The sequence below is a fragment of the Penaeus monodon genome, unplaced genomic scaffold, assembly GCF_015228065.2.
Source record: "Penaeus monodon isolate SGIC_2016 unplaced genomic scaffold, NSTDA_Pmon_1 PmonScaffold_8412, whole genome shotgun sequence".
Lineage (NCBI taxonomy): Eukaryota > Metazoa > Arthropoda > Malacostraca > Decapoda > Penaeidae > Penaeus > Penaeus monodon.
In genome coordinates, this window is record NW_023663674.1 from 3,141 (window position 1) to 14,210 (window position 11,070).

The window sequence follows — 11,070 nt, forward strand, 5'->3', positions numbered from 1 at the left end:
AACCCCGGGTTGCCCCAAAGTCCTCGGGGAAAGCCCATCAAGGGCCCCCACCAAACCCAACCCACCCCCTTGCTCCCCACGACTCTTCTGGATGCCCCCCCTTCCCTCACAATGCCCCGTTTTTTGCACCAGCTGGCACCTTGGGGGCCCTTATGGGTAAATTAGCTCCAAACCTGTAACTAACCCCCCCCCTGGCCCAAACAAGGTTTTCCCCCCAAACGCTACGCCCCCACCCTGCTTTTTTGGAGGGGCCTCCACAGGCCCTCTATTTCCACGCTCACTCTTGATAGCCCGACACCGGATTCTAACTCGGGTCCGGGGGGAAAGGGGGCGTCGCTCAGCCGAAACTACCTCTGCACACCAACCCCTGGAGCAGGGGAAACATCTTCACTGTGCCCCTCACGGGGGTTTTCTCAGCCCCAGTTTTCCCCCTTTTCAGGCGGCAGGGTTTCCCCAAATCTACGACCCTCCACCTGAAATCTTTCGGGTTGAGGGGCATTTTAAATAACCAAGTGGGGGCCCGGGGAACCGAGGAGGGCGGGGTTTGGGCCCCCTTCTCCAGCCTGTCCGTTTTTTCCTCCTGTACCCTTCCTTGGGGCCTTAGGCTTTGCCCCCGGAGGGTTGCCATCCCTTTCCCCGCCCTTGCAGCACTGTTTAAAGGCATCAAATCCGCCCGGGGTTTTGGAGGTTGGGGTTCTCCGCCCCCTCCGAAAAACCGACTAGTCTGTCCCCTTCCTCCCCGCAGCCCCAACCAAGCCTTTGGAAAGTGCTGGGGCTCCCTTTCCTCAATGCAAACCTTCCCACTTTCCTCCGGCCCCGGAGGTAAACGGGGGCTGAGCAGCGGGCCCTGGGCCCCCGGGTTCCCCTTCGGGAAAGGGCCCTCGAATTTCCAAAGGGCCCTTCCCCGGCCCCCTGCGGGTCCCCCCAGGGTGTGCCGTTTTAACGTAGTTTTGGGCAGCTGCTGGTCCTCAAAGCGTAAAAGAAAAAATCGGGGGCCAGGCCCCACGACCCATCTCTTCCGCAACCGCAGGGTACTGAAAAGCACACGACCCCGAAACCGGGGTTTTCAGCATAGTTTCCCCGGGTTTTGGTCACACAGGTCCACACCTTGTCCGCGCTCATTGGAAAAGGGGCCCCCCTGGGCCCCTTTCCGCGCTTCACACGCTAGTGTTTTTTTAAGCCCCAAGCCGAAAACGAGATCACTTTCCCCCGTTTCCCCAAAAAGATAAAAAAAAAAAAGACAAACCCCTAAGAAGAAGGACCTTTTTCCTCTCCTCCCCTCTCTCCCTGGGGTAAATGGGGCCCTTTAAATTTGGGACGATTCAAAGAAAAGGGGAGGATGGGTTTCCCGGCAAGGGTGGCGGACGGGGCCAAGGGGTGGGCCGGCAATGCCAATTGAGTCACCATGTTTCCCCCCGATCGGGTGGCTTTTGCTGGGAAATTTTTAAAGAAGGATCCCAACCCCGGTCCATGAAAATCTCGGCCTCGCTCTTCCGCGTTCCCGGGGGAGGGTGACGCGCCCCCCATTGTTTGAGGGCCACAGCTATGTGCTTGCATGTACTTCGTGCCCTCCTACCTACTCTTTCCTATACAAATTTTTTGACTTTAGGATAAATCTTGCCACCTTCGGGTGAACGGGAAACCCCATTTTGGGGGCCCGCGTGCTCGGACGTGGGAAAGCCCCTTTACCTCCCGCAGGGGGGGGTGTGTCTGGGGGGCCTTAAAAAAAGGGCCTTTCCTTTAAACGTGGGGGGCCTTAAAAGGGCCTCCCTTTAAAGGGGGTTTTGCATAGAGTTTCCATTCTTTTTTTAAAGGACTGGTCTGGCAGCCATCTAAATTGACTCCCACTCTTTTTTTCTTTCGAATGGGGCGATGGGCAGGTGGGCCCCCCTTGGTGGGCCTTTGCCGGGTTTCCCTTCTGCTGTAGACAGAACATCAATTCCCCCGTCCTGTGTGAAGAAACCTGGATAAAAGTTGTCTTTCTCCCGGAAATTTTTGTGGTTGGCTTTTCCCCGGGGGATAAAGGGAACTTACGGGAACGGGAAAATTCCCCTCTATTTCTCCTGGGGTAAAATTTTGGGGTTTTTCAGAGAAAGAGGGTTCCGTTAAACCCACCCTGAAAAAGAACTGCCTGGAAAAAGTCAGCCCCTCTCCCTCACTGTGATGGAAACTTTCTGGGGGTTGGCGGGTTTTCCGAGGGAAAAGGAGCTTACGGGAACGGGTCCAGGCCCCCCTTTCACTCACTGGGGTGAAAAAAATCCTCTGGATTTTTTTCGGAAGAAGAGAGTTCCCTTTAAAAACCGCCCCTCCCATAGGAAACCTCCGGGAAAAATGTTAATTTCTTTTCCCTCCCTTGTTAAACAGTCTGGGGGCCCGGGTTTTTTTTCCAGGGGGATAAGGGAAACTGACGGGAACGGTGCGGGCCCCCCCCTCTTTTCTCATAAAGTGAACCCAAGTTTTTTTTTTTTTTTTTTTTTTCAGAGAAAAGGGATTCATTTTTAAAAAGGGTACAGGTCCCCCCCGAGGAGGGGAGGGGAAACTCCGGGAAAAAAGTAAAAGCCCCCTTCCTCCTGAGGGAGGGGGCAAAAGTTTTCCCCCTAAATGATTTCCTGTAGGGGGAAGGCATCCCCTCTGGGATACTCCCCGAGGTTGCCCAACCTACCCACTTTTTTTTGCCGTGTGGGGGCACCCTTGTGAGCTGGGAGATGGGAGTCCTGGAGGTTGAGGATCCCGGGGGCACGAGTACCCCCTGGGGTAAAACACGCCCTTTGGTCCTCTTTTTCTGGCCAAGACGGGCGGCCTGATCCCCCGGTCAGGTCAATCGGGGGTTCTCCCTCGGGGGGGCTAGGGCCCAAGCAGTCATGCTGCCCTTTGGGTACCCCCACCCTTCCGTGTGTACCAGGGCAATCGGCAAATTGGCTGCTATTTTCCCTCATCACCCCTGTTGCTGTTGACTTTGGGTTCTAGCCTCCTTCCCCTTTTTTGGACCCCCCGTGGTGGGTGGGGCGGAGTGGATGAAGCACGGGAAAGTATAGGGGAAAAATTTAAATCAAAATCCCCCCCGGAAAACCCTTTTCTGTTGCGACCCTTGCAATCCCCAACCAGGGGCCCCAAACCCAAAGCCTTACGTGCCCCCGGGTTTGGCAAAAGAAACCCCGAGCACGGGAATGACACTGTCTTTCCCTGCGGGCCAAGATGGCGAAAAGACGAAAAAAAATCATGTACAAACTGTCTGTCCACCAATTGTCCCCAGTTTGGACTCCTTTCTGGCCCCTCCAGGCCAGCCCCCAGCCCGGAAGGTCTCTAAAGCCCCCTCGGGCCGCCCCCACTGACTGAATCGGAACCACTGAACCCCGAAAGGGCGGGTCCCCCCAAAACGAGAAAAGCCCCAAAGGCATTGGGAGCCAGCGAAAAACCCCTTTTGCCGACCCGGGGTTTTCGCGAGATCAGGGCATGATAAATCGTCCCCAAGATCAAGCCCCCCTTTTTTTTTCCTGCAGGAGCCCAAGGAGTTAAAAAAAGGGGAAAGGAAGGGCCTCTCGCCACTGGCCCCCGAGGGGGAAGAGAGTCAAAAATGGTGCTATTTGGGCTTCTCAGTCTCAAAACAAATGTGGAGGTGAAACATCACACCCACAGGCCCGTGGAGGCTTCCCGTTTTGGCGAAGGGGAAGACCCCAAACCGGGCCAAGTCCTGGGACCAGGGAAAGGTACCCCAACTCCACCCTTATCTGGGAAAACTGGGTACCTATCCCCTATGCATTTATGTCCTTTCCCCTTTTGGGGGGGGGTTTTCAATGCCAAAGTAGGGACACCCCCCGGGCCAAACCTGTACACCCAACCAAATGGGGGTGTTTTGTAGCAATGCAACAAATTTTGACTGTGTAAAGGGCACATAAAGAAAAAAAAAACAAAAAAAGCCAAATGCCAAATTTGTGCCAAGAGCCATCACCCCCTGGACCCTGGCTTGCTCTGTCGGGAAAGAGGGGGGCCCTAAAACGGCAAAGGTTGAAAAAAGCGACCCAGACTTTGTTCCGGGCCCCCCCCGGGCCCCTACCCCTGGGGGAGGAAAAAAAGAAAAAAGGGCTTCCCGACCTCCTAAGGAAGGAAGCTGCCCCCCGCCGAAACCGGATTCTCCGAAAACCCAGGATTTCCCCCCAAAAAGAAAGTGCAGAGGAACCAAAAAAAAAAAGGGTTTAAAACAGAACCAAGGGTCCCCCCAGACCCAGAAGCATTTTCTTCGACGGGGGGGAACTTTGTCGTTTCCTGATCATTTGCTGGGGTTCACAGCAGTGGCAGTACCCTTTGTCCAGGCCAAAGGGAAGAGGGGGACAAGGCAGTCACTTTGCCATGACGGATTAAAAACGGACTGTGAAAAGCAAAAAGGGGAAAGGGAAGAGGGAGGGGGCCAAAATAAACCCAATCCTCTCCCCACCCCAGGCCGGGGTTTCCCCCCCCCTCTCCAACCCCTTTTCCCTCACGGGCAACCCTAGCCGGGCATCCCCCTCACAGCAGAGCCAACCCGGCTGTTTTCGGGGCCAAAAGCGGAATCAAAAGGGCTGGGGCCTCCCCGGGCAAGGCCACAAATTTGAAACAGAAAAAAAGCCTGGCCCAGAGAAAAACCCAAAAACGAAAATCAAGCAAACCCAAGGCTCTCCACCCCCCAGGGGACCCCGGGGAAAACCCGGACAGCCAAAGGAAAACCCCCCTCAAGCATTGAGGATCTCCCCAATGGGTTTGTCAGACCCGCCGTAAACCCAAATATGACGATGTCTCTGATGTAACTATAAATTTGAAACATCATGGCACGCAATCTAAGTATTCGGGCAGGGGAACATTTTGGCTTCTCCTAAAGGAGTGCCATCCCCAAACGCAATATTGCGTCAGGGGGCATTGACATCGCCCAGCTCCGGGAGACATTACCCGGGGGAAGTTTTCCCGCTTCCCCCGGGGGTTTACTTTTCGCGCTGCCACGTTCCATGGAAAAGAGGGCCCGATGACCCTGGTGAAAGCAACAACTCCCTGCTCCGCAATAGCCGTGCACCGCACTGTGGGGGAAGATGTTGAAAACTCTTTTCCCCCTCGAAATTCAACTTTCCCGGGGAAACCCCCGAAATTGTACAATTTGTAAGGGAGCCCACTGCAGTAGCTTAGACATCAGCCAAGGGATGGGGCTTCCGCAAAGCACACGACCGGGTGATCATAGGGAGACTTCAATGCCACCCCCTATCCTGGCTCCCTTCAGGGGACCAATGCGGCTGGGCCCCACATGCCCCCGTGCTTGAGACGTTCCCCGAGAAACGCTCTTTCCCGAAAAGCCAATCCAAAGCATGTGAAGGAGGGGTCCTAGAAACCTCACCCTGGCCCCTGGGGCTCTGGGGGAAAAGGAAATTTGGGTGGCGGGGTTCCCATGAACCGTCCGAGTGACCATTATGGCACTATAAAAAAACCCTAAAGGATAGTGGCCCAGCCGAAAAACCCGACCGAATCCAAAATGGGGAAAAAAGACAAGGCCAAATGGCGGCTTTCCGAGTGCCCTTTGGGCCCCTGTCTGAGAAACAATGAAACCCCCAGAGCGAAATGGTTTAAACGCTACAAGCCGACTTTTAAAAGCCATTTATGAGCGCCTCATTGACCATACCCCAAAAATCGCCTTTGGGGGCCCGGATCCCCCAAAGGGCGCCTGGTTTCTTCAATGACGAGATTAGGAGTTTAAGGGGACCGGGGAAACATGTGCCGAAAAAATTTCCGAAGGCAAAAAACCCCCCCAACCTAAACCCTCCTAAGGGGGGGCTGTCCCGGGGCGCCAAGGGAAAAAGCCGCAGAGTGGGCGGAAAAAAGGGGGTGGGAAAGGGGGTGAGTCTTTCGTCACCCTACCCCCTCTTCCGAGCTATGGCAACGGGTCAAACGGCCACCGGCCCCTCCCCCGAATTTCACGCACCACGACCCCCAGGCAGAGGCCAAAAACTGGCGCAGGATTTTTCTGCGAGAACCCGGGAGCGCAGTTGCCGGGCCCAACTGAAGGGGCAAGCAAGAACGCCCCACAACCAGACCGACTTGCTCACCTCAAGAAAGGGGACCGAAACCCCATAAACCCCCGACGTTTTCTTTTCTCTGGGGGAAAATAAAGATGCCCCATAAAGCCATTTTCAACTCAGCCCCGGGCGACACGGGGAAACTCGTACCCCCCTCATCTCCCCCCCTGGGGCTGGTAGGTGAGCTTGCATTTTCCCGCAACTCATCAACAAATCCTTTGGGGAAAATTCCACTCTAACCCCAACTGGAAGAAAAGGGGTACCATAGTTTTTCCCTCCCTAAAACCCAAAGGGGCCGGGGAAATACCCCCCCCCCCCTCTCTCCCTCAAAACTGTCTGGCCAAGACTGCCGGAAAGGGTGGTACTGAACCGGCTCCCCAAAGGAAAATGGGAGCCCCACACGAACACCTCCACGGCCACCCCGGGGGAAAGAGCACAGCGCCCAGCATAGGGCCCCCTCTTTACCCAATAAACACGGGGGCATCTGTGGCAGTTTCCTTTACCTGGAGAAGGGTTTTTGAAATTGGGAAGTCCCCTTGCCTTTTAGGGGGAAAACCTGATCCAAAAAATTAAAAGGTAAGCTTTTTGGGTTTTGGTAGGTTATACTTTAGGAATAGAACAGCCGAAATCAAAAACCCCAAAGGGCACCTATCACAGCACATGCCCCTAAAAAAAATAACCCACCGGGGGGGGTTCTCAGTCCCGCCCTTTTTAAAAACACTAAGTCCTGTATCCTCAAAATAACCTCCCCCGTGGGGTGCAAATCATCTCCTAGGGGGGAGACCTTGCATATTTTCCCCTGGAAACAACTGCCTCCAAAACCCGCGTTGTCCCGGGGCTTTATATCGGGATTTTTTGCAGGGCAGGACTAAAGATCTTGGGCCGCCAAAAACCAAAACCATGGTCTGAGAAAAGAAAGTTTTTTAAGGGACAATTTTGAAAAAACCCGGGGTGGACTTGGAGTGGGGGGTTAAAGGGAAAGCCCCGTACCTTGGGGGAAGGGAAACCGGACCCTCTCCTTCCCCAAGGGTCCCCGTACCTTTCTGGGCCGAACAAGGCAAACGGGCTTTTCAAAGAGAAACAAAGGTGGAAAAACCCCATAGGGGGCCCGACACAGAGTACTAAAATCTTCTATTTTCAATTTCTGTCACCCATTGTAGACTATGCTCGCTCGCGCTGATTGGCATTAAGAAAAATATAAAGACCGATTGGGGGACAGTCCAAACAAAACCGCCCGGGTCATTGTGGGGGCCCCAAAGGGGCAAGGGCCTCAACCTCCCGTGGGGAAAAAAACCTTCCCCCTTTGGGCCCCCACAATTGATCTAAAAGGCAAACACAATTCCCTTTTCAAAAGGGCATCCAGGCTCCCAGGAAAACCCAAACCCAAGACACAAAAAAGTCAGACGCCAGAACAAAATAACGAGCTGTTTGCAAAAAACTCCTGGCTGTCTTTTTAAAACAGGGCCGGGGGCTAATTTCGCCATCCCTTTAAAAAACCGTCTGGGCCAAGGGGATGGACTTCCCCAAAAACCCCTGCTTTTTTCCAAGCTCCGCCGTGGGGACAAACCTCGATAGAGTTCTCCCGGTCATGAGACTGGGGAAAAAAAAAGAATGAATATTGTACCCAGCCTAAAGGCAAAAACCCCGAGGTCATTGAACCATCACCCCCCGGGGACCAACATATTTCACGGATTTGGGTCGGGCCCATCCCTTGACCCCCCTGCAGGCGCCGGCTTCACAGCAAGGGATGCCACAAAATCCATGAGGGAACAGACAACGCCTCCTCGCTACAAAGGGAGAGGGAGTTGCTATCATGGGGGCACTGAGTCACCTTTCCTTTAGGGAAGGCACGTTGGGCATCACCAGACTTTCCAAAAGGGGCCCTTTGACTGTCTTCAGCAGCGCTCCCCACCACGACAACATTGCCTCCTGCAAACCCTCCCACATAGCACAAAGGAGGGTTGCTCGGGTAGAAGAATTATCATAAACCCGGGGTTTTCCCCCCCCAAAAGGGTCAGAAGGAATGAGCTTGCTGACTTTTACCGAAATCGGCCGGGGGAAAGCCCCCCCAAAACCCTGATAATCATCAGAAACCCCAAAATTTTCTTAGGGGGAAGTGACCCGGGGGCGGCCAACTCCCTTTCCCCCTGCAGCTTCACAAAGGAAAAGAGGAAAAACCCCCTCGGCCAGCTGGGACTCAGAGCTACAGGCCCATGAACCACTGGGGACTCTCGGGAAAAAAACAACGGGTAAACCCAAGTCTTCTGCACAGAATGCGCCTAGGTTACCACTGTTCATGGGGATTATACAAACCCTAGAAATTTAAGAGAGGTTTTTTGCATCATTCGGGGAGCCGAAAGCCACACTTTTAAAACTAGTTGGAGTTTTCGTGGGACAAACCCAAATTTCCCAAGACAAACCCCCCAGGGAAAAACAGGGCCCTCGTGGCTGGTAAGGATTATGGCCAAACTTCAAACCCCGGGTACAGGGGCGCCTGCTGGGAACCCCCGCCACGGTAAGCACCGGTGTCAGACCCAAAAAATGAGACGCCATAAAAAAGCTGAAAACAGGGCCCGGGGCCCTAAGTAAGGCCCGGGCGAAGCCAGAACTTCGGGGAAAACTTTTAAACAAACAAGCAAGCAACCCCCCCATCCCCCAGCAAAAAGCAACAAAAGTAGCCACCCAAGGGCTGCCCAGTCCCTTTGCCGACTGGGGGGGCCTGGGCCGGGGTTTTCCCCCCTTGATTTTCCGACTTTTACTACCCCAAAACCCACCTACCTGTGGGCCTCACACCCCACAACAGATTCTACCCAAAAGATAAAAACACCAGTAACCCCAAATTTGAAATGGGCAAACTCCCTTTTTATACGGTTTACCCCGAGTGATACGTTAAAGGGATATCGCTTGCCCCGCTTTTTCTCACTCCCTGGAGGGGGGTACCTTACACACGCCCCCCCAACCCGGGGTTTACAAGTTAACCCCCGGGGGGTTTGGGGCCCCAGGGCCACGCTGGGCCCCCATCTCATTGGGCACGGTTTCCCCTCGTTCCCCCGCCCCGCTTAACCCCAGCCCCTAGTGTATTTAAACCCCAGAGCCGAAAAAAAGAGATCGCATTCCCCGATCCTCCAGCAGAACCTGACAACGCAGCAAACACCACAAGGGCTGCCCCCTCCCTTTGGGCCGGGCTGGGGAGCCAGCCGGCTCCCCCGTTATCTCCGCTTTTACTTCAGCCCCCAGCCATACTGTGGCATCTCACCCCCCCAACAAATTCTCCCCAAAAAGATAAAGACACCAGTAACCACAAATAGAAGATGGGGAAATCCATCTTTTATACTGGTGACCCCGGGGGAAAACGTTAAGGGATATGCTCCCTTTTGCCCTTTTCTACTCTCTTTTTGGGGAGGACCCTGGGAGCAGCACGACCCCGCAACCTGGATTCAGCATAGTTTTCCCGGGTTTGGGGCCCCAAAAGGGCCCAGCCATGTCCCCCCGCTCATTTTAAATGCGGGCTTCCCCCCTTCCCTGCCCTTACCCCAGCGCTATTTTATTTTTTCCCGCGAGCCGAAAAAAAAGGATCACATTCCCCCATTTTTTTTTTTTTCCAGAGCAGACAACATTAAACAGCCCCCACAAAGGGCTGCCCAGTCCTTAGCCACTGGGGAGCCGCCGGGTCCCCCATTGTCTCCACTTCACTAACCCAAAACCCCCCCTACCCCGTGGGCACTCACACCCCAACAGATTCTCCCGAGATAAACAAACCCTTTAACCCCAAAAAGAAGATGGGGAAAAATCCCTCTTCTATAGTATGACCTCCTTACCAGCCCTCCCATCCTGCGCCAGCTGGGGCAATGTCTCGCCCGCCCCAAAGAGTCCGCTTCTTCAGCGGGGCCCCATATCCTCGGCCTTGGGGGTGTTTCCCGAAAAGGCCCTTTTCCCAAAACCCCCCGCCACGCTGGTGTAAAAGGCAAAGTTGGGATGGGCCCCAGATGCCCCCAAAACTTCCACCGCGGGGCCCCCCCGCGCTGGGGCCAAGGGGCCCCGGGCAGATGCCACATTTCAAAATTGGGGGACAAAATGCCAAACCCAGGCCCCTTCCCCCTCTACTCACGGCTCAAAGGGCCCCACAGAATTCTGGGGCCAAGGGGCTCAGGGGGGAGAATGCTGGGCCCTGAACTAACACCCTGGGGGGGAGGAAGGGGGGGAGGGGGAAAGGGCCCGGGTTTTTTGGGGGGCCCCCGGGTTTTCCGCCACCTATACCGAAATTTACGGGGTTTTGGGTGGGTCCCCCCGCCTTCCCGCAGCGACCCCTGGGCCCCCCAGAAGCTGCGAGCCCGGGGGGTTTTCCCGCCACGGGCTCCAGGCAGACCCAGTAAATCTGACACTCTGGCATCTGTTGCCAGAACCTCGTCTGCCTTCTCTGCTTGCAAGTTACTACCTTGACGCCCCCCTTTCCCTTCACTCCTCCCTCGGGCCCCTGAACCTCGCCCTTCAGATCTCCCACCTCTCCATCAGTTCACTCTTCACTTTGTTGCGGGCCCTTGTCGGTGTCTGCTGAGTTTCCATCTTCCCAGATGCAAGATTGCTCTGTAGCACCTCAAAAAGTCGGCAGAACTGTTCCTCTGCCTTCCTTGCCTGCTCTCGACGAGATGGTGCGCCTGCTCGTGTGCCCTCTGTGCCTGCTTTTCTGCCCTTGTGCCATTTCCTCCCTCATACCGGCCAGCATGGCAGTGATCAGGTCCATTGGCTCGGCTTCACTTTACTCGTGCCTGCCTCAGTCATACCTCCTCCCCTCATGGCTGCCGCCCTCTTTGGACCACATGATAAATCGGCCGTCTCACTGATCAAATATCACAAATCCCACTCCTGACACCATTTGTTACGCCGCCCCTCGTCTCTCTGGCACAACACAAGGCAGGCTAGGCAGACCGGCGTGCTATCACAGGGCGTGAACACTGAACGCTCAAAGGCACCGAGCACCACAGGGCCCAGAACACCACGAGGGAAAACGCCAAATGGCGAGGCAGGGCACGAAATAAAC

At 55.0% G+C, this 11,070-nt stretch overlaps 2 protein-coding genes across 2 annotated transcripts; both read left to right on the forward strand.

The window, feature by feature from the left end:
- Positions 1-3,574: 3,574 nt before the first annotated feature.
- On the forward strand, positions 3,575-5,064 carry LOC119571856 (proline-rich protein 2-like). The gene is made up of 3 exons (XM_037918970.1): positions 3,575-3,741; positions 4,491-4,732; positions 4,853-5,064. The coding sequence occupies exons 1-3, from the start codon at positions 3,575-3,577 to the stop codon at positions 5,062-5,064; spliced, it is 621 nt and encodes a 206-aa protein (XP_037774898.1).
- A 4,816-nt stretch (positions 5,065-9,880) lies between these two features.
- LOC119571857 (formin-like protein 16) lies at positions 9,881-10,204 on the forward strand. Its single transcript, XM_037918971.1, has one exon. The coding sequence runs from the start codon at positions 9,881-9,883 to the stop codon at positions 10,202-10,204; it is 324 nt and encodes a 107-aa protein (XP_037774899.1).
- The last annotated feature ends 866 nt before the right edge of the window (positions 10,205-11,070 follow it).

What these genes read in the sequence shown, in the direction of transcription:
- LOC119571856 (XM_037918970.1), top strand. Translation starts at nt 3,575, where the DNA reads ATGGTGCTATTTGGGCTTCTCAGTCTCAAAACAAATGTGGAGGTGAAA. An exon ending in CCCTTATCTGGGAAAACTGG is followed by an intron (nt 3,742 to 4,490) that starts GTACCTATCCCC and finishes GGGCAACCCTAG; the next exon opens with CCGGGCATCCCCCTCACAGC. An exon ending in ATTGAGGATCTCCCCAATGG is followed by an intron (nt 4,733 to 4,852) that starts GTTTGTCAGACC and finishes CTTCTCCTAAAG; the next exon opens with GAGTGCCATCCCCAAACGCA.
- LOC119571857 (XM_037918971.1), top strand. Translation starts at nt 9,881, where the DNA reads ATGTCTCGCCCGCCCCAAAGAGTCCGCTTCTTCAGCGGGGCCCCATAT.